The 23,510-nt window shown below is 48.6% G+C and overlaps 1 protein-coding gene across 2 annotated transcripts in view; it reads right to left on the bottom strand.

Moving 5' to 3' along the window:
- The window catches only part of Csmd1 (CUB and Sushi multiple domains 1), a 1,167,250-nt gene that overhangs the window by 65,646 nt on the left and 1,078,094 nt on the right, over positions 1-23,510 (bottom strand). For both annotated transcript variants that reach the window (XM_058580132.1, XM_058580135.1), the window contains exon 48: positions 17,731-17,916. In XM_058580132.1, coding sequence (XP_058436115.1) covers positions 17,731-17,916 — 186 coding nt within the window. The remainder of the gene's footprint in view (positions 1-17,730; positions 17,917-23,510) is intronic.

Below are 23,510 nucleotides of genomic sequence, written 5' to 3'. Positions count from 1 at the left end.
TTGGGATGTCCTGAGTCTCTTTCCTCCTCCACACTCCTCCATCATGAGGAAAGATGCCTCGCCTCAAGCCCTGGGGCATGGAGTCCGCCTTCTGTGGACTGAAACCTCTGAAACCGTGAAATAGACCTCTCCTCTCTAATTGTTCTTGTCAGGTCTTTTGGTCACAGCAACAAAAAAAGCTGACTGAAACAGGGACAATATAACAAGAAGATACAACAACAGTAATCGTCGATTCCTCCTACGTTGGTGCACCTAATTACACCACAGACACTACTCAAATTAATGGCTCAGCACCCAGGACAGTCATACTGGGTGATCTCAACACACCCCTCTCAAAATAGACAGGTCATCCAGACAGAAACTCAGTAAGGACTCAAGACCTGAAAAGTATAATAAATCAAATGGATCTAAAAGACATCTACACACTATATCATCCATCAAGAGCCAAATACACTTTCTTCTCAGCACTTCATGCAACCATTTTCAAAGTAGATCATATTTTAGGTCTCAAAGCAACTGTTAGCAAATATATATATATATATACACACACACACAATATATATATATATATATATATATATATACACACACACACACACACACGATATACAATATATATATATATATATATATACATATACACACACATATATTTGTACACACATATATATAATTATACCTAGATACATATAAATATATATATTTAATTCCTTGCATCTTATCCAATCATACTAGAAGGAAATTAGATATTAACACAAAAAAAAATACAAAAACTATATAAACCATGAAGATTGAACAATATACTTAAAATACTTTTGGATGATGAATAAATCAGGGAAGAAATTTTAAAATTCCTAAAATTAAATAAGAATAGTGATACAACATATCAAAACCTCTGGAACATTTTGAAGGCAAATCTAACAGGAAAGTTTGCAACTATGAATGCCTACATAAGAAAATCAGAAAGATCTAAATAATTTAATGATACGTCTCAAGGGTCTTGAAAAAATCAATTCCAAAACCAGTAGAAGGAAGGGAATAATTAAGATCAGAGCCAAAATCAAAGAATTTGAGAATAAAAAAAATATAAGGGAATAATGAAATAAAAAGTTGGTTCTTTAAAAAGATAAACAAGATTGATAAAACCTTAGCCAAACTAATCAAAAACAAAAAAGAAAAGATCAAAGTTAGTAAAATTAGAGATAAAAAATAAGAAATCTCCACAGACATCACAGAATCAAGAGTCATTGAGGATTATTTTGAAAACTTATTGTCCAATAAATTGGAAAACCTAGAAGAAATTGATACATTTCTAGACACATACAAGCTGACAAAATTGAATAATGAGGAAATAGAAAATCTAAGACAATAACCAGCAAAATATAGAAGCATTAATAAAAAGTCTTCCAATAAGAAAGGCCCCAGACCAGATGGATTCTCAGCTGAGTTCTAAAGACCTTCTAGGAGAACTAATGCCAATGTTCCTCAAATTATTCCATGTAATATAAAAGGATGAAACACTTCCAACTCATTCCCTGCATTTGAATGAATTCCATGAAGCTAGTATCATACTCATACCAAAACCAGATAAGAACATCAAGGAAAGAAAACTACAGACCAATATTCCTGATGAACTTAGATGCAAAACTCCTGAATAAAATATTGGCAAACCATGTTCAGCGACATATTAGGACTATTGCACATCATGACCAGGTGTTTTTTTTTTATTATTTATATATGACAATGGAATGCATTACAATTCATATTACACATATACAGCACAAATTTTGTTATATCTCTGGTTATATATAAAATATATTCATACCAATTTGTGTCTTCATACATGTACTTTTGATAATGATGTCCATCTATCCCAGAGATGCAGGAATGGTTGAACATATGCAAGTCCATAATGTAATTCACCACATAAAAAGAATTAAGGGAAAAAATCACTTAGTCATCTTAATAAACATGGAGAAAGCCTCTGATAAAATTCAATAAATATTCATGAGAGAAGGAACCAACCTCAACATCATAATGGTTATATACAATAATAGTTATTGGGGAAAACTGGAAGTTTTCTTTAAACTTCAGAACAAGACAAGGATGTTTACTCTCATTACGCCTATCCAATGTAATACGAGAAATTCTATTCAGAGAAATTAGGCAAAAGAAGGAAATAAAGTTATTGAAAATAGAAAAGGAAGAAGTCAAATTATTACTATTTGCAAATGATGTGATCCATTACTGAGAAGGCCCAAAAAGCTCCACCAAAAGACGCTATATCAATATACAAATTCTCCAAAGTAGAAGGTCAGACAATCAACAGACCAAGATCAATAGATTTCCTATATATCAATATATCAATAATAAATCTTCTGAGAATGAAATCTTCTGAGAATGAATTTTATTCATGGTGGCCAAAACAAACAAACAAACAAAAAGACAAATACCCAGAAAGAAATCTAACTAGAAGGTAAGCACTTTTATCTTGAAAACTTTAGAACATTAAAGAAAGAAATTAGACACAGAAGATGGAAAAATGTTCCTGGATGGGCAGACTTAATATTGTTAAAATGGCCATATGACCAAAAGCTCTATACTGATTCAATGCAATGCAAATCAAGATACCAATATATCCTTAACAGAACTAGAAAAAAATAGTCCTCAAATTCATTTTGAAGAATGAAAGACCCCGAATAGCCAAAGCAATTCTAAGCCAAAAACACAATGCTGTAGGACTTACATACCTGACTTCAAATTGCACCACAGAACTCTGGTACCAAAACTGCACGGTATTGGCATAAAAAGAGACCCACAGACCAGTGGTACAGAACAGAAGACATGGAGACAGACCCACACAGTCATCTGATCCTTGACAAAGGTGCCAAAAACATATATTGGAGAAAAGAAAGCCTCTTTAACAAACAGTGCTGGGATAGCTGGTTACCCATACATAGAAGAATGAGACGAGACCCCCATCTCCCACCCTGCACAAAACCAACTCAGAATGAATCAAAGACCTGGGAGTTAGACCAGAAACTAGGTAACTGATAGAAGTAAACAAAGGGTCAACACTCCAGCATATAGGCACAAGTGACAATGTTCTCAGCAGAACCCTAAAGCACAGGAACAAATTAAAGACCTCCTGCACAGAAGGAGCAATTTAAAATGTACCTACGGAATGGAAGAGAATCCTTGCTAGCCACACTTTTAATAGACACTTAATATCCAGGATATATAAAGATCTCTAAATTCTTAATACCAAAACAACAAATAACCCAACGAATAAATGGTCAAGTGAATTAAACAGACGCTTCTTAAGAGAAGAAATACAGATGACCAACAAACACAGGAAAAAAGTTTCAACATTGTTAGCAGTTAGGCAAGTTCTTATCCCACGTGTGTGGATTTCACCATCCAAGTGGAGATTCTAGAGTGTTAGACACAGTTACTGATATTTATTCAGTATTGACAATGGGCGATATCAACGATATGGATGCTGGTTTTAAAACAGGTCATTAAGGTATTCAAGGTGACCCTTCTGGAGAGAATGCCATGGCCCAGAATTCCCTGGGGCTTTCCTGTGACCGGCCAGCACTGCCAGCTACTGGGAGTCACTTGAGAACACCTGTTTCCACCCACAGGCCTGGTCAGTGGCTCTCAGAGAGGGCCCTCTTCACATGGTGTCACTCTGAGCTGACCCTCATGAGGCGGGAGGACCGGCTGTTGCTCTGCTTTTTACCACTTGCCCCTCACGGGCAGGTCCAGAAGCCCAGACTCTCTCACCAGGGGCTCCTGTGTGGGCTCACCTCTGTTCCTCTCCTGTCACTTCCTTGCACCACCAGAAACCACCCCAGGAAATCAGACTCACTCTACGATGCCTTACTGCAGGAGACACCAGGCATGATTTTCAGAATTGAATCAACGAGAACTCAACTATTAAATAAATCACAACAAGTGTTTTTGAAAAATGTATTAAAACTTTGTTCTGTCTTTAAAACACAAGAAAGCATTATGTTAATATGAATTTTATAAATCAATGTATTCAAAACTTAAGTGAATAAATTTCCAGGTCAAGTTTAGTAATATTAAATGTTTTCAAAAACAAGAGTTCCACCAGCTTGATAGAAAGTGCTTAACCTTATGTTCCTTCTTTTTTATTATTAAAGAAATATTGAGTCCCTTCAAAAGAAAACAGCTCTATGGGGTCCAGCTCTTCTCTTTCAACAAATCCAAGCACTTGACGTGGCAAGAGCCATTCCCTGTTTACACACGATTTGCAATTTTTGTACTAAAAGCCCTAAATCATTCCCCTCAGTTCAGATCAGTTGAGGGCATGGACGCCGTGGAGCTTTTCTTCACATTTTCTCTGATGTGAGAACACTTCAGTGACAAATAAGATACTTCGCATTGACTTGTGAAATAGTGGCCTTAATTTTTCTAAGAGTGATTCTGGTTTATTCAGACGGGCAGGCCAGTGGTCCTTTCAGGGGACGACCTATGACCACGTTGGCACTGTGAGCAAAGACCTTTAGCATCCCCCTGAAAACTAGGGCCACTGCCACGATTCTCGATGCTCTTCCCAACCCCTAGTTGTGCCACACGGGGCCTCCTGGTTTTAAACAGCGGTTTCCCCATCCTACTCCATGTTGTAAGAGCATTTCACTGTCGAGTGTGGTCAAGCACGTCTGTTTAGATTTGTACCATCACCTCTAGGTGCCATAGCACTTAAGCCTATGGTGACTACCCTCCATGTTCACTCCACGGCCGTCTGTGCACGCTGGGCACAGGGTGAGTGCTGCAAGATCAGAGGTCTGAGGAACAAGGCTACTTTGGTGGGCAAGTGGTGGACAGTCTTGGGGGGAAAGTGGGGCCTTGGGATTGTGTACACATGTGTCTTACTATCAGCTACGATGACGTTCCATAAAGAAACCTGCCACAGAATGGATCCAGAGCGTGACCTTCTTATGGATCAAGTTGTCTCTGGAATTTTGTTTTCAACTTAGAGCTTAATGTCACCCCGAGTTCTCCAGAATAAGAATGTGTGGGCACTCAAGGGGGTTCCGGATGTACTTAAGAAGTAATGGCAGGCCCTCTGAGGGTGCCCGGCTTCCCAGAGGCCTCACGGAGGCTGTGCGGACCTGGAAGCTCCTGGCTGAGCCTTCCCAGGCAGAGTCCTGGTGGGATTCAGGCCCTCCTAACACTGCCACGGTCTCATTCTCATGACCACTGCGCTCTCCACTTGTGACACTGCAAAATCCTGGTGATATCTGAGGACCCCGACTGACCAGCTATGCATTCAGGACTTCTGTAAAATGTAAACTCCAGAAAGACCTTTCAGAAGCTTGTTTTCCCTCCTGAGCTGTGTGAGTTACCTGGTGGCCATAAATCCCAGGGAGCGTTTTAACTATGGAGATTAACCTAAAACCTCAGGGTTATTTCATGTTGTTATATATTGCAGTGATCAATTACCACCAGTAGATTTGTGATCTCCAAAGCCAAACTAAAAAAATGTGTTTGCTTCCTAAAGTGATAATTCAGCTTATTCAATAGAGCCACTTCAGGTATTTTTCTTTAAAGAAGGGTAGTTTGCAAAGCAGGATTCACTGAATTTCCAAAATGGCTCCGACGTGGACCTGCTCTTCAGATGGTTCCTGGTGAGGCGACTCCTTTGAGCTATTCGTCCACTGAGGCAATCACTCAAAGGGCTGGACCTACATACACCTGGAACCAGGGTGAGACCCGAGGTCCTGGGCTCCAGTGCCTTCTCCAGTTACACGCTCCGTGGGCTCCTCCGAGCGGAAGAGACCAGGAGGGAGACCTGGGAATGCAGGGAGAAGCCCTAAGGAGGTCCCGGGCAGCGGGACGGAAGCTTTGGCACCAACTTCAGTTCCTCATCCCCTGATGGACACAGTTGTTATCAGCCTTAGATTTAAATGTCATGGAGACGATTGCCAGGATTAGATGTTCAGATACAGCTGAGATGCCTGTTTTGAAACCGGCATCTATATCCTTGATGTCGTCCATCGTCGACACTGCAACAAATGTCAAAAACTAAATCCAAAACACTCTAGACTCCCCTCTGCAGAGGGTGAAATCCACACCCCTGGGATGAGAATGCATGTTTGTGCTCACATGGTCCACAGCCCAGAGGCAGAGCTCTTAAGAGAAATAAGTGCCCCAGTCACCCGTGCCCTTGAAGATCAGGAAGGTCGCTGCCCACAGACACGCACGCCCCACCAATAAACCAATGATTCCTTAAGGGTTTCAAAATGGAATGACATTCACAGAGCTCTTGTCCCCAGTGGAGACCCAAGACCCTCCTGTGTGCACAGCGCTGGTGACTGGCCAGGAGGAGGGCTGTACACAGCTGCTCCCAGGCCCCCCAGAGCACAGAGCGCCTGCAGGCCCACGGGTCTCCACCGGCTTCTGCTTCTCCTTCTCCAGGTCAAGGTGAGAGAAAGTCTCTGACAACTGGGCAAGTGGGAAAAAGGAAGCTGGGGCCACTCAGGGCTGAGGTCATGGTCCCTTCCTGTCCCTTGTCCAGCAGTGCCCGGGGCTATTACAGCCTGACCTTCTCACCAGACATCTCCAGGCACCCTTGCGTGCAGCTTGGGGGAACTTCAGGTTCTCACCTGAATTTTGGTTACTGAATGAAAAAGAAAATCAGGGTGCAGAGAGCGAACCACTGCACACACATTTTCTTTTAAATAAAAACAACACTGAATGACAATCAATAGAAGAATCAAATATTTTATGGAAAATGATCGTCCATTCGGACATTTATGAGTATCATCTTCAAGTGAGAAAAATTTAAATAAATTTCCTGCAGCTTCTTAGTTTAACAATTGAACATTCCTATAGAAGTAACAGTCATAATATAATTTTTTCTATCTAGAATTTTAAAGTGTTTTAACTGATATCAGTAAATAAAGCATGGATATCTCTGTAAAAACACTGGAATTTTTTTGTTTTAAACTGAGATGAAAATGGCTGAGTGGAACTAGGAAGCCATAAGCCTCTGACAAAGTTGCTAATATCCACTTTTTTGGACTTGACGATAGAAATTTCATAAGATTCAAACAAATAATCTTAAAAACTTTCAAAAGAACACCAAATGTTTTTAAGTTAAATATGTATATGTTATGCACCAGAATTCATGTCTTAAAAATATAGTCAATTTTTTCACATCTATTTTAACGTGATCTTGCATAAAACAACTAAATTCCATGTTACATGTATTGCTTGTTCTAAGGTCCAAACAGAGAGGATCCTGTACAATATCAAGAGGCTGCCTGAGAATGTGCCCCTGTGAAAATACCTTGAAAACCTCCCTTCTGGAAATGTTTAAATTTTTTCTAAATCCTTATAGATTGGTGCATAATACAATGTGTAGCATCAGGTTGTTTTTCTTCTTCTAAAACATCAACATGAGTGATGGATGTGAGGTGTTACTATTTTGGATGGTTCTCTATTGTAACATTTCAAAGGCAGTAAGTGACACTATATCTCTCTGTAGAGATATTTATTCCAAGAACTCATAAGGAGATGAAAAATACATGAATTTTCCTATCTTACCCTAATATATCCTGAGGATTGTTCTGTGAAAGATTTAGATGTCAATAAACCTATGTTTAGTAAAAGAAATAAACTCAGATAGTGACATAGTGTTCTGTAGAGCGAGTAAATGTTAAGTTTAGAAGTCAACAAATGTACAGATGCAGAACGGCCTTTGGCCCTCAAAGCACAGGGGTGAAACTCCACAGACACCCAGATCCTTCAGGGTCATCCTGCTTTCTGTCAGATGCATGTGCTGCCCTGAACACAGAGCAGAGCAGTGCCATGGCCAGGACCCAGGTTGTGGGGCAGGACCCGCACTGCCACCTGAGGTGGGCAGCTCTGATGTCCCCGAGCTGCTCTGGGAGCCCGGCCACAGCTGACTGACTGTAAAATGGCTTCCTCTTGCATCTTCTTTGACAGGTCATGATATTCATTTGCCCACTCTACAGATATTTATAAAGGTCCAGCAGTGACCAGGACAGACAGGCACACCCCCTCTACAAAGCCATCTCTACAGAAATTAAGCAGGAGCAACAACCAATGCATTCCAATACTCATGGGCCGTAATGACCCAAGGACAACCAAGCCCTCGTTCACTCCAGAAGCATTTAAGTGCAAACTTCAGTTTCTTATCCTTTTCAGACAAGCAGGGGGACCCTCCAGTTGACAACACCGATTAAAACACAGAAAGATGCACCAAGCCCTGTTTAATGTTCCAAAACGAAACCAAACAGATGGAAAGTCTCATTGAGTAGTGGACTGGAAATACAAGGCTGAAGCTGACCTAGAATGCAGAAATCCGGGTTTCCTAAAGGTCTCAACAGAGCACTGCAGTCTAAGAGGACACTTGAGACATGTGCCGGGCACCTGCACACCTGTGCTGCAGGCTCACGGCCCTCATACCTGCAGGGAGTGAGATCCCTTATCACAAGTCATCTTCAGCAAGGAATTCAAGGAAAAGCACGTCACATACTCTACCCTGGAAACGGATAAAACAAAGAAAACCAGAGCACATTTTATGCCATTGTCTAGGGAGATATCAGACCAACTAAGTGTCCCCAAACATGATATGCACAAATGCACAATATGCATTCACATATATAAATACTTGTGTAATTACTTCTAGACATGCATATACCCACCAAATATGATGTGTGTGTGTGTGTGTGTGTGTGCATTGCACATATGTATACAGGGATGTACCCTGGCCTCTATCTGCATGAGTATTTAACCAACCACAGATCAAAATACTAGAAGAAAAAAATCACATCTGTATTGAATGTGTAGACTTTGGCTGCATTATCTCCTAAACAGTACTGAATAATAACTATTCACACAGAATGTGCATTGTATTAGGTATTACACACGTTCAAGGGATGGTTTAATGTACATGGGAAGATTGCCTTGGTTCTGTGTAAAAAAGGACTCCATTTTATAGAGGGGCTGGAACACCTGCAGAGTTTGGTATCCACAGGGGTCCTAAAGCCAAAGGCCAAGGGGAGACTGAAGGATGCCTTTGAGGTCCAGTGCAAAAGGACAGTCTGTGTAGGTCATGAATGACCAGGTCAGGAAGATGGGGGCTGATCCAAGAGGAGGTGAAGTGCTGATTCCTCCAGAGCAGCCCCCTCCCTCCTGTGGCCAAGATGACCTGCCTCCAGGGAACTGCTCCTCCAACAGGGAGGTGTCAGTGAATGGCCCTGGGCTGCTCCCTCTAGCTGGACCCTGGGCAGCTTCATTCTGTCCTTGGATCACTCCACCTCTTGGTCACTGGTTAGTAGGCAGAATGGGAGGAGGGGGCATGAGGACAAAGGAAATCTAAAATCTATAAAAGGGGCAGGACACCCCACTTCCTGGGGTACCAACTCGGACCCCCTCCTCTGTGGAGGAGCCTCTGTCCCTCTCTCTCTCTGATCTAACCTTTAAATAAAACTTTTTGCGCTTGCCTCAGCATTTCTTGGGTGTTTGGTCTTCAACACCAGGGATCCAGGACTCAGCCCCGATCCTCAACACCGGCATTACCTGCCTATTACCTGCCGCACCTGTATCCTGGGACTACAGCTTCCACTTAGCTTTTTTTGTTTTTAAATACCTTTATTTTATTTATTTATTTTTAATACTTATTTTTTTAGTTGTAGTTGGACACAATACCTTTGTTTTATTTATTTTTATGTGGTGCTGAGGATCGAACCCAGGGCATCACACACGCTAGGCAAGCTCCCTACCGCTGAGCCACGACCCCAGCCATCCACTTAGCTTTTAATTAAAAGGTGCTCACTGGCTCCACTTCCACCTGAGCACCCAGTACCGGATGCAAATCCACTCCTGATGCTGTCAAACCCTTAAACCCCACACATGATGCCAATAGCCTTCCCTGTTTTATTACGGCACCTGCATGAATCACATCTTCAATGATCCAAATCCAGTCTCAGTAAATAATTAAAATGAAAATCATAAAAAAGAACAAGCCTCAAAGATCTGCTGTAGATATCTGTGTTACTGCAGGAAGGCTGGGAGGGAGACGGCCATTTATCAAGGCCTTCAGCCAGCCACCCTGAGGGTGTAATGAGCTAATCTTGTTTACCATTTACACGTGCCATTTATCAAAGCTAAAGTACTTCTTGTTGCCTGAGATCCAGAGCACTGCTCTCACATAATTGCAATTGTTAAAGAAACAACAATCCTTTCCTACCCACATAGCATATAGAGAAATGAGCCCCAGGGATGGAGATAGACTTCAGCATCTAACAGTAACCAAATTTTCTGACTCTGAGGAAAACGTTTTGTGCTTAGTCTGCCTGATTTTTAAATTTAAATTAAGTGAGGAAAACACCATCCTCCAATAAAAATTAAATAGGTTTTCCAGCCTTTGAATAGCAAGAAAATTCAATGAAATGTCTGTATATACCTTTTGTATTTAATAAACAATGGAGGAAATTAAATGCTTGGAAGTTTGAGATGATACTCAGAAAATTTTAAAGTGGATTTTACACTTTATTTTAAATGTGCTTATTTCTTTGTGTCACTGAACCAATAGTAGTCGGTATCAAAATAGGCTTTAAAATGCAAATTAACTTTTTGCTATTTTAACAAGCATTAAATTGAACATACTATAACTTCTTTACACAGGGAAGCAATTTTGTTGTTCAATTCTTGTATTATACCTTTAAAGTAATTGTACCTCTAGACATAGGTTTCATAACAGAAAAACTCAAACGTATGGATGGATTAGGCTACCTTATGCGCTTTAACACGGTGTTTTAATAAGCACAAAATAGCTCTTAATGGATGCAATGTTTATCTTTGAACAGCAAAAGACCTCTCATTCCTGATTCTTGCAGAAACCTGTACATGTTAATAAGTGCTGTCCTCGTAGCCTGGCGGCACTGCCATCTCTGCATGGCTTACCAGAAGGCCTGGGCTAGCCTCTTGGTTTCATAACATATGAACCTAAGAATCCTGAGAGCTAGCAAATCCCAGGAGGCAGGGTGGTATAGAGATTGGAAGCCAGGGCTCTGTCCTCAGGTTCCCTGGAACCAAACCCTGAGCGTTTGTTCCACTTTCCCTCTCGGACCTCCCCAGCCACCCCTCCCACTCCCTCCTCTGGTGCTCTGTGCAATCATGACAGCAAAGCTGCAGACCTCATAAGAACTAGATGACTTGATTTGCATAAGCCACTGGACCCGTGGCTGGACGGTGGCGGTGGGATTAGTTCTGATCTAGCAGGGTCCAGATGTTGTGCCCTACACATGCATCCGCAGGACCAGGCTGGATCAGAGGGAGGCACCAAGTTGGGCTTCCAGCTCTCCACCACCTTTGGCTTTTTCCTCCTCTGGAGAAGGGAGCTCAGGGTAAAGGATGGCCGAGGAAGTCACCCCCACTGCGGTCAGGACTGGGGTTTCCAGCACAGGAGGGTCCTGACTGATTCACTTGTTCTAGAGGATCCGCCCAGCTGCTGATGGAGGCAGGGCTGGAGGGGAGGGAGGGGCTGTTTCCGGAGGCAGGCTGGATGCCTGGCCTGGGGGTGCACAGAGGTGCTCAGAGGCGCGGTGCCAGAGGGGTGCAGGAATGAGCAGGAGAGGGTTCAGGGAGAAGGGCTGGATCTCCGCCCCGAGTTCCCCCCACCCTTTCTCAGACTCCAGCCTGGCCCCCGTCTTTCCCTGTTCCCTTCTGCATCTCTCTCTGGGTGTCTCTAGGAGGCCTCTCATGTCACCTGGCCTTACACTAGTCCTCCGTCTCGGCTTCTCTCTTTCTCTACCCAGGAAAAGGTTAAATGCCACTTATTTTCCTCATGATCCCCACACAGTTGGCTTCTATGTTGGAGTGCATTGAGTCAGTCCACGCTCTGAGCCACTGAACTCGCTCACTAACGTTCGCTGTCATTTACAGAGCTGAGCACGTGGGTGCGCATCACCGCCTGACCCAAGACGTGAGCAGCCTCACGAGGGCCAAAAGGTGGCTTGTGAGTCCCACGTGTGTTCAGAAAACCCAACACGAGACAGGCTGAAGGTTCCTGTTCACCCATGGGCCTGTGAAGTCCAGATTCCTGTGTGAGATGCTCTTTAATTAGTGTAAGGATGACACATCCTTAGTTAAAATAAAATGTCACCTGAATGTGTTGTGACCACCAAAGAACCAGATTACCTTCAGGCAAAATCACCCCTATGGCTTTAGAGGCACTGGACTTGGTCATTCCCTGTCCACAGGACCCTACAATGTTAAATAATAACAAAATTCATTTTATAGGAAATCAAAAGGTATCCTTTTAATCAAATTTCCAAATTATTGAATTTATGTTGAATATTTTTTGAAAACACTGTCCAGTTTATGATACTCTGTTTTTATCCAGATCAAAATGTTTATGAGGATAGTGTGACGTTGGCAAGAGAATGGGCAGAAGATCAATGGAATAGAACAGGAGCCTGGAAACAGCCACAGAAACAGGCAGCAGCTCTCCATGGAGGAGCACAGGTGACAGACAATAGCCCTGGAGCAACTGGACATGCACCGAGTCCAGAAACGGAGCTCAACCTCCCAGCAGCTGGCCCAGAGTTCACCACAGAGCCCTGAAGGCACCATAGGCATCAGGCTCTCGAAGTCAGGCAGGAAGGAGCCAGGTCACCTGGGGTCTGGGTCAAGACTTTGCAGACCCTGAGCCCCGGACCCGTCCAGGAAGAAGAAGTGATAAGCTGGACTTTGTGCTTGAGGAGGACACTGTCCAGAGGATGAGAAGGTACACTAGGACGGGGACAAGATGCTGGCAAAAGGCACATCTGATAAAGGAGCGTCATCTGAAGCACACAGAGAAGGGAGGGAATGCCTGATTAACAAGGGGCCAAGACCTTATCAGACACCTCTCCAAAGAACATGCAGATGGCCAGGGAGCGTGCGAGAAGACACCCGCCACAGGCCACTGGAAAGACACATGGGAACCCCAGGAGGTGCCTGCACCTCTAAGGGAAGGGCCAGCTTCCCACCCTGAATCCCAGTGCTTTCAGGATGGTGACGAGAACGTCCACCCTCTGCTGCTGGGAACGGGCAGTGGCAGGGGCCCTTTGGACCACAGACTGGTGGCTTCTCATGAGACCACAAGAATTCTCACTCTCTGATCCCACAATCACGCTTTGGTATGTACCCATATTAATTAAAAGCTAACGTCCACACAGAAACCTGTACACAGATGCTCACAGCAGAATTATTCCTGGTTGACCTCACTTAGAAGCAACTATGATGTCCTCCAGTAGGTGATGGGTAGATACACTCCGCCTCCTCCAGTCAGTGGAATAAAAAGAAATATGCTACCAGCCCTGAAGAATCTGGAGGGAAACTCCAATGCATACTGCTAAGTGCAAGAAGCCACGGTGGCCAGGTGTAGACCACATGAGTCGAGCCACACTATGCTGGGAGAAGGTGAGACCACAGAGATGGTGAGAAGACCCGCGGCAGCCAGCGCTGGTGGGGAGGAGGGAGGCACAGTGGCAACGGTGTCCTGTGATACTGCACGGCAGACACACACCCAGACAGCGTGCCAGGCCAAGGGGGCACCTGAGGAACTGTGCCCCCCCCGTGACGCCATGTCCAGGCATGTCCACTGGTTATGACAGAGGCCCCACGCTGGAGCAGGACGCTGACGTGGGAAGCAGGGGGGACACAGGAGATCTCTGTCCCTTTAGCTCAGCATGGCTGCACACCAAAACAACTCTAAAAAACAGTCTATGGAACAACACAACTTGTGTGAGTTAAAATGACATCTAAATACTTTGTCATTCCTTGGGCCTTCATTGGTCAGTACGGAAGTTTAAAAGTGTCTCCTTTATAATTTAGTACAGACGTGACATTTTAGCACAATGAGAATGAACAAAGGAACCAACAGAAGAAAGAAAGAAAGAAGGGAGGGAGGGAGGAGGGGAGAGGGGAAGGGAGGGAGGGAGGGAGGAAGGGAGGGAGGAAGGGAGGAGGGAAGGAAGGGAGGGAGGGAGGGAGGGAGAGGGGAAGGAAGGAAGGAAGGGAGGGAGGGAGGAAGGAAGGGAGGGAGGGAGGGAGGGAAGGAGGGGAGGAAGGGAAGAGGGGAAGGAAGGGAGGGCGGAAGGGAGGGAGGAGGGAAGAAGGGAAGGAGGGGAGGGAGGGAGGAGGGAAGGAAGGGAGGGAGGGAGGGAGGGAGGAAGGAAGGGAGGGAGGGAGGGAGGGAGGGAGGAGGGAAGAAGGGAAGGAGGGAGGGAGGGAGGAGGGAAGGAAGGGAGGGAGGGAGGGAGGGAGGAGGGAAGAAGGGAAGGAGGGGAGGGAGGGAGGAGGGAAGGAAGGGAGGAAGGAAGGGAGGGAGGAGGGAAGAAGGGAAGGAGGGGAGGGAGGGAGGAGGGAAGGAAGGGAGGGAGGGAGGGAGGGAGGAAGGAAGGGAGGGAGGGAGGGAGGGAGGGAGGAGGGAAGAAGGGAAGGAGGGGAGGGAGGGAGGAGGGAAGGAAGGGAGGGAGGGAGGGAGGGAGGGAGGGAGGGAAGGAAGGGAGGAAGGGAAGAGGGGAAGGAAGGGAGGGAGGGAGGGAGGGAGGGAGGGAGGGAGGGAGGGAGGGAGGAAGGAAGGGAGGGAGGGAGGGAGGGAGGGAGGGAGGAAGGAAGAAGGGAAGGAGGAGGGAGGGAGGAAGGGAGGAGGGAAGGAAGGGAGGAGGGAAGAAGGGAAGGAGGGGAGGGAGGGAGGAAGGGAGGAGGGAAGGAAGGGAGGGAGGGAGGAGGGAAGGAAGGGAGGGAGGGAGGGCGGGAGGAAGGAAGGGAGGGAGGGAGGGAGGGAGGAAGGGAGGGAGGAGGGAAGAAGGGAAGGAGGGAGGAGGGAGGAAGGGAGGAGGGAAGGAAGGGAGGGAGGGAAGGAAGGGAGGGAGGGAGGAGGGAAGAAGGGAAGGAGGGAGGAGGGAAGGAAGGGAGGGAGGGAGGAAGGGAGGAGGGAAGGAAGGGAGGGAGGGAGGGAGGGAGGAAGGAAGGGAGGGAGGGAGGGAGGGAGGGAGGGAGGAGGGAGGAAGGGAGGAGGGAAGGAAGGGAGGAGGGAAGGAAGGGAGGGAGGGAGGAGGGGAGGAAGGGAGGGAGGGAGGAGGGAAGGAAGGGAGGGAGGGGGGAGGGAAGGAAGGGAGGGAGGGAGGAAGGGAGGAGGGAAGGAAGGGAGGGAGGAAGGGAGGGAGGGAGGGAGGAGGGAAGAAGGGAAGGAGGGAGGGAGGGAGGAGGGAAGGAAGGGAGGGAGGGAGGGAGGAGGGAAGGAAGGGAGGAAGGGAGGGAGGGAGGGAGGGAGGAAGGGAGGGAGGGAAGGAAGGGAGGGAAGGGAAGAGGGGAAGGAAGGGAGGGAGGAAGGGAGGGGGGGAGGGAGGGAGGGAGGGAGGGAGGAAGGAGGGGAGGGAGGGAGGGAGGGAGGGAGGGAGGAGGGAAGAAGGGAAGGAGGAGGGAGGGAGGAAGGGAGGAGGGAAGGAAGGGAGGAGGGAAGAAGGGAAGGAGGGGAGGGAGGGAGGAAGGGAGGAGGGAAGGAAGGGAGGGAGGGAGGAGGGAAGGAAGGGAGGGAGGGAGGGAGGGAGGAAGGGAGGGAGGGAGGGGGGGAGGGAGGGAGGGAGGGAGGAGGGAAGAAGGGAAGGAGGGAGGAGGGAGGAAGGGAGGAGGGAAGGAAGGGAGGAGGGAAGGAAGGGAGGGAGGGAGGAGGGAAGAAGGGAAGGAGGGAGGAGGGAAGGAAGGGAGGGAGGGAGGAAGGGAGGAGGGAAGGAAGGGAGGGAGGGAGGGAGGGAGGAAGGAAGGGAGGGAGGGAGGGAGGGAGGGAGGGAGGGAGGAGGGAAGAAGGGAAGGAGGGAGGAGGGAGGAAGGGAGGAGGGAAGGAAGGGAGGAGGGAAGGAAGGGAGGGAGGGAGGAGGGAAGGAAGGGAGGGAGGGAGGAGGGAAGGAAGGGAGGGAGGGAGGAAGGGAGGAGGGAAGGAAGGGAGGGAGGGAGGGAGGGAGGGAGGGAGGAGGGAAGAAGGGAAGGAGGGAGGGAGGGAGGAGGGAAGGAAGGGAGGGAGGGAGGGAGGAGGGAAGGAAGGGAGGAAGGGAGGGAGGGAGGGAGGGAGGAAGGGAGGGAGGAAGGAGGGAAGGGAGGAAGGGAGGGAGGGAGGGAGGGAGGGAGGAAGGAGGGAAGGAAGGGAGGAAGGGAAGAGGGGAAGGAAGGGAGGGAGGGAGGGAGGGAGGAGGGAAGGAAGGGAGGGAGGGAGGGAGGGAGGAGGGAAGAGGGGGAGGAAGAGGGAAGGAAGGGAGGGAGGGACAGGGACTGAGGAGAGAGGGGAGACAGGAAGGAAGGGAGGGAGGGAGGGAGGGAGAAAGCTAAGAAACAGGAGCCTGGTCCCCACTGAGACCTGGGGCTCAGGCACTAGTGGACCCTGGACACCCCAGAGCTCTCTGCAGCTGTGGGTGCCAGCGGGTGGGGGGACCCTGGTAAAGGAGAGGACTCCGGTTCAGACCTAGAGGTGGTGGCGCTGCCTCCTCTGTGAGGCCGCCGGTGCCCACGTGGGGATCTGGGGAGACTCCCAGGTGAGCTCTCTGAGCCTCCCAGAGCAGTGGCGGGAGCTGGCCGCTGTGCTGTGCAGGTGAACCTTCCTGATTCCTGGACTCCTCCTCACCAGTTGACCAGGACACGTGGGCTGCGCCCTGTCAGGGACAGCTCCTGTTTCCAGAGGGCGATTTTGTCCAGGTGGAGCTAAGTCTGTGCCTGCCGCTCCCCAGGTTCACTTGAGGTAAAACCAGGCCATGCGGTAGCCACAGGGCGCGCTTTCAACACCCCTGACTCCAGGACGTGAGATAAGGTGCGGACCTTGGGAGAAGGTGTCAGGACCTGCGGGAAGTCGCCTGTCTCCCAGGAGCACTTAGGGCTCACAGCTCAAAAGCTGAAAAGGCGCAGCATGACCCAGGTCTGCAGCGAGAGGCCAATGAGCTGCCTCTGAGATGGGAGACCAGGGGACCTCTGGTACTAATGGCATTCCAGCAAATTAACACCCGTGTAAGGAAGTGAGTTTGCAGTGTGGGGCACGGGAAGGGGAGACTGTTTACAAATCCAGGCCTGTTCAGTATACCTGGGCTGAGCATTGTGAGGAGGACACGTGTGTGTGCGTGCGTAGGCGCATGCGTGTGTGGGTGTGTGTGCGTGCATGTGTGTGTGTGTGCGCGCATGTGTGTGCATGCGTGCACGTGTGTTTGCGTGTGTGCACGTGTGTTTGCGTGTGTGCGCGCCCACGTGCACTTTTGCACTGCGTGGCTCTACTCTTGGCTAAGGCTGGAGGTCACCCTGGATCCAGACCCCGACCCTTGGAGAATACCCCGCAGGCTGCGCAGAGCTTCCTTTACAATCAGCGCCTCCACAGGCCTGGGGGTGGCGGGGTGGGTGGTCAGTCGCCTTGGATTCCTCGGGGAGACCGCTGTTTCAGACCTCACGTGCCGGGCTGGCGCTGGGTCCTGGGCCCCTGCGTCCCCTAGACGTCCCCTCCCCACCCTGAGGGCTGCCTGGGTCAGGGCTGGTGGGCTGTCCGCGGCCTGGGGCAGGCAGAGCCTGCGGGCTCAGGGGTGGCTGCCCAGGGCACAGCTCAGCTCCGGGGCCGGTCTGTAGAGAATCAACCCTGCGCCTGGGAAGGCGGTCGCAGGGGCCCGTCCCACCTGCCCGCGACGCCCTGGACACTGGGACACTCACGTTGACAGGCCGGCGGCCTCCCGCGGTTGCTCCACATCCCGTCCTCCTGGCACACCGCGGTGGCGGGCTGTCCTGCGGCCAGCTGGAAGCCCTCGTTGCACTCGTACACCACTTTACTGTCCAGCGTGAACTCGCTGCCCGTGAAGGAGCCGTTCCCTGGGGACTCTGGGAGGCCACAGGACACCGCTGCAGGAAATGAAAGAGATGCAGCTGATGTTTACAGCAGTATGGCTTGCTCTTTTTTTTTTTAATTTAATAAAACATAAACACTGTTAATTGAATTTCAGGGGTGTGGCATAAGACACACTCTCAGATTTTAAGGAAGGTATGGGAAAATGGAGTCGTGTGTGGCACAGGCCTGGAGGCCCAGCCTCTGAGGAGGCTGAGGCAGGAGGATCACAAGTTCACACCAGCCCCAGCAACTTAGCAAGGCCCTGTTTTGAAATAAAGAATGAAAAGGGCCGAGACTTAGCTCAGTGGCAAAGTGCCCCTGGGTTCCATCCCCCGTACCAATCATCACCGTCATCATCATCATCATCACCGTCATCATCATCATCATCGTGGAGGTGGGTCTGAATAAAACACCCATATGCAGGTATCCAGTGACAGGACCTCTGAGCACAGAGTGTTTATGCAGGAAAACATAGGGGTACTGTGCAAGGTGAGTCTGGAGGTCAAGGCCGCGACCCAGGTCAGCCCAGCCAGTCCGCGTGTCCTCAGGGTGTTCGGGAGCATGGTGCCTCAGCTGCCTGGTCTCCTGGGCACGGAGCAGGAAGGGGAAGACACTCTCCCCCACACCAAAGTCACCTCGCAGTGGCTCCCATGTCGAGATTCGTGAGAAAGGTTGGTGTGGCCCAGGTCCCAGAGCTCCTCCGGGTCTCATTAATCCCCCTCCAGGTTTGTTCCCTTAAAGCCTGGGGACGTCCTGCCCAGGGGGCCTGTGGCTCACATGGGGCCCGTGCCCCCAACAGGCCCCCATGCTGCTGACTCAGTCCAGGGGTGGCGCTGGGTGGGGTGGTGTGGGCGCTGGGTGGGTGGGCCCTTAAGAGCTAGGACCCAGAGGCAGGCTCTGGGGGCACCGCCCTGGGAAGGGGTGAAGTGGGCCTCTTGGGACCCCACTTAGGTCTCATGGGGGATGTTAAAAGAGAAAACAGGCCTTCCTGGTCTCTCTGATTTCCTGCCTCACCAGGTGATCATTTTCTCTCAAATGTACCCCAACATGAGGCAGATGAGGCCAGGGTGCCCTCTCCAGAACTGGCACCATGCGGTTTGGACTTTCAGGCTCCAAAACTGTGAGCTAACTGGACCTCTTTTCTTTAAAAGTTAGACTGCATCTGGTATTCTGTTATAGTAATAGAAAACAGACTGATACAAAAGACAGTTTACCCCAAATCATCAATGCATCTAAAACACCAAATTTCATATTTTATAAATTATCTGTCAGAAAAAAAGCCCTAAGAAACTGAAATACAGGAGACAGGAAACAGATCTGGGGCAGAAGGCAGAATCCTACAAGACATGCATATCTTCTTTTTACTAGAGAGACAACGCAAGAAGTAAGACAAATGAAGGTCTTTTTAAAAACTAAGATGTGGGGAAAATTCCTTATACTTAAAAAAAAAATTTACAAATTCTGATGCAGATGTGTCTGCTGTGAGACAAAACCCAAACCAAAACAAAGTAAAAAACCTTAAGTGAATTTGAGTTACAGTGTGAAGCAGAGAGTAGGGTAGAGTGGCATGTCCAACAACCCCATGCTCAATGGATGCACTGGATCAAGAAAGGCCTTGCAAATCCCTAAATCAAGGGCCTTCTTTTGACCAGTGTTAAAGAGCATGGATCTACAGTTATATAATGCAAGTGTTTCCCACATAGTTTTCAATGAGAATGAGATGAAGCATATTAGAGAGCATCTCCGTCAGCCTTTAATTTCACAGTTTAAAGCTGAGGCTCAGAAGGATAAAACCGAGCCCAGGTAGCCCAGAGCCCCTACACAGAGCCTGTGGAGAGAGCAGGCCCAGGCCTCCAGCCGAGGCTCATTTTTCTGCAATTGCCCCAGGTTATCTGTGTCTTAGTTTGAGATTTTGGCTTAATATTTTGGTTATTTTTTTCTTATCAAAATAGTAAATAAATATTATGTGAAAGTGTCAAAGAAAAAAGAAAATTTAGTGCTATTAGAAATAAATTTTCTGGAAAGTCTAAGGTCTAATATTTGTTTAGATTTATATTTATGACAGCTATTTCAACCACCTGAAGAGTGTGTGTGTGTGTATGCGTGTGCACACACACACACACAGGAAATACCATAATGGATCATTTGCAATAGATGGGGAAGAATAACATGGATATACAGACAACATTGGGGTCAAAATTTTTAAGATAATAAATGAAACACCCGTGACCAAACACACTCGTGGGAGGCGGCTAACCAAGCTCACCTGGCTCACTTGTGACCAGACCTAGGGGAGGCAGCCATCATTCCAACAAGCCCACTTGTCTCAGCTGTGACCACCGAGGTGGGTGGGGGGTGATAACCATTCCAACAAGCTCACCTGACTCACAGAAAAGCTTTACAGCTACTTCTGTTAAGTCCGGAAGCCTTCACCTAAAAGTGAACTCTGAGACCACGGACTTCAGAGGACCCATTTTTGATGCCGATCCGCAGCCTGGAGTCTCCCATAGCTTCCCACTGCAGTGACAGCCAGTGTCTGTGCGGCCGTAGGGTGGCTGGCCACAGAGGCAGGCGTCCTTCAGCACAGGAGCCGCACACTTCTGACTTGGGACGCACGGCATCATCTCAGGCTAAATGCAGGCTCCTGCGAATTTCCCTGCTAAGATCTAGAATTCACTCATCCCGCATTCACTCCTTCCCAAGGTTCTGCACACTGTCCAAGACTGACATTCTGCAGATCCTTTTAAAAATGCCAATTAGCTAAATAAATGCATGTAACTTTCAAGAATGATTTCCAATTTTTGGTATAACTAAAGAGAATAAGTTTCCTTTATTTCGTTTAGCTATGTTGACATTTGTTTAGTTATGTTGTTTTACGTCCCCCAGCAATTTAGACAAAGATCACACATCCACCCTGTAAGATGACCATCTGTTTAAGGGCAGGGTCTTACACATCTTGTGGCTAAAATCTGCTAAATATGTGATCATAGTTAAAATTACTTAATAAACATCGCACCATTGCACTCAGATTAATGATACCTAAACCAAAAGGGAATCACGGAAGTTAAATAAAATCATATGTACAAAGGCATCCAGCAGACCTGATGCAGGCATTCAGCACGTGAAAAGTGGCTCTGATTGTTATATGCCTACACACCCATGCACGTACACGCTCACACACGTGCACTCACACACACACAATTTCATGTACTCACACTCACAAACACAACCAATCCCACTCATATGCACATGAACACATTTGCACACACACTCACACATGCCCACAATCACACACATCTGCATGTAGTAACATATCCATTTTCACACACTGTCACACATATGTTCACATTCACATACTCATATTCATGCACTCCCACGTGTGCTCACACTCTCACACTAACACATTCACTCACACCCCCCAAATGCACACACACTTGCACACATATACACACAGGCATACACATATTCACATCCACTTTCATATGCTAACACATGCATGCACACACTTTCACACATGTGCACACACTCATGCATGCCTACAGACACTGTCACACATACACCTTCACACACATGCACACACACACACACACACCACTATCTAATACTTTTTTCCTTTGCACATAAAGATAGGCGTCGTGAGGACCACCTCTGTAGCCTGTGCATCAGTGAAGGAGAGAGCAAGGCAGCAGAAGGCTGGTCAGTCCTCCTGCAGGTCTCCTCTGCGATCTCGTGTTTGGGTTTCACAAAATGAGTGGAAGAAACCCCCATGGCGTGAGATGCTCCCCTGGGCCAGCGGCGCAGTGTGCCCCTCTAGCGCCCTCCCTTGGAGAGTTCCTGGCCCCAGCAGCAGTCACCCAGGTCCCTGGGGGCTTCTGTCTTCTGGATGGGGCTCTGGTGGTGCTGGGGATGAACCCCAGCCTGGCGCTCTGGACAAGCCTGGCGCAGAGCCACTCGGCCTGCTCTGAAGGCTCCGCCGCACTCGCTGGGGCTTCCTGCTCATTTCAGACGAGGGCCCCGGCTCAGCACGTCCCTCTCCCTCCCCGACCTGGTAAACACTCTACTCTTTCTGCTCCTTTGTCTTCCCCTTTACACAGCCCAGAGATTCCTGGAGATCCTGATCGACCTGGCCTGGGCCCACAGGCCTCCATCCCTGTGCCCACTGCAGGTGACCACCCTCCCAGCTCTGGCTGGCCCACCTGGCTCTCAGAGCCGAACCTGTGCATATAGTTGTAGATTTGCCAAGCAAATAAATCACAAATCTCCAGCAAGAATGTCTGTGACAGGACTTGTGGGAGCTTGGTGTGGTTCCTGCTGGCCCTAGTGACGGCTGATCCCAGAGCCACTCGGGAGCAGCTGGGCTCTGTGGAGGGCTGCGTGGCCTCCCCAGCACTTTACCAAGTCCTGCCATGTGAGTGCCCTGCGAGCGACCGCCTGGCAGGTGTGAAGCTTACACACTGATAGCTGCAGAGACAGCAGCACAGTTGCACACACACCACTCCCCATGAAGGACCCATGCACCCTGGTGGCCTGTAGGCTGCACTTTGCTCTTCAGCAAGCACCCTCTCAAGGGCAGCATGTCCCTGTGTGGTCCTGCACTCAGGAAGAGAGGTCCAGAAATGCGAGAGTACAAAGAACAGCCGAATGGAATTACTCCTGGTTCTTGGTATGAGGAGCATTTCGTGGACACCTGGACAGTCTGCGTGGAGACCTGACTCTGTGCTTCAGCGTAGCCTGTCTGACTCCACCACCATGGAAGAAGGACTCCCTGCATTATGCCAGGGGGTGTTAAAAACTGTTGGGAGAATTGCCCAGATTCTTAGACAATACCTGGCGGGGTCAAGACTGAGGTCTCATGTGGCTGACGCCCCTCAGTGGCCCTCCTGCTCTCCTGCCCTGTCCCCACCTGCCGTAGTTCACTGCATTCACATTTATGTCTAATCCCAGTGTCCAGCCACCAGTGATAATCAGTCAGTCCGCAGGTTAGAAACAGATTTCCAAGTTACATTCTGAGAGCACAGTGGCCACGCTGAACCTGGGCTTTCGCGGCCCTTCTCCCTGGCAGCCTCTGCTGACTTTCCCTGGCCCTTGATTTTCCAAGAACTTTCCTTGGTAATTAGACACAACTCAGCCTCCCACTGGACACCTGGCCGGCCTCCAAGGCAGGATAAATGATGTGCTGGGGTGAGGCGGAATCTGAGCCCAGGAAGAGACCGGCCTGGCCTCGCGCCCCAGGAGAAGCACTCTCTGCTCCCTCGCGGGACCGTGTGCAGCCAGGCGCACTCAAGGGGCACCCAGGAGCACCAGCAGGACCACCTTCCCTGTGTAGCTGTGTCGAGGGCAGCCTCTGAGGGAGGCAGGCAGAGGCAGCTGATGAGGTGGGTTTTGCAGACCAACAGCAGACAGACGGACAGCTTGAAGGCAACAGCTGGCTCTGAAAGGAAAAGACTTCCCGCAAGAAGCAGCCGCGCCAACCCTCCCCGAGATGTTGAGCACATCAGCCCAAGGAAGACAAGAAAAGCCCCTTGATTTGAAATGAACAAGATCACTATTAGAAACATGTGACCCCATAGGGCTGACAGACACATGGCTAATTAATCAACAGGCTCTA

Source organism: Marmota monax, unplaced genomic scaffold (genome assembly GCF_021218885.2).
Source record: "Marmota monax isolate L192 unplaced genomic scaffold, Marmota_monax_Labrador192_F-V1.1 WCK01_AAM20220418_F8-fsc00195, whole genome shotgun sequence".
In the NCBI taxonomy this organism is placed as follows: domain Eukaryota; kingdom Metazoa; phylum Chordata; class Mammalia; order Rodentia; family Sciuridae; genus Marmota; species Marmota monax.
This window is presented reverse-complemented; position numbering and strand designations above follow the sequence as displayed.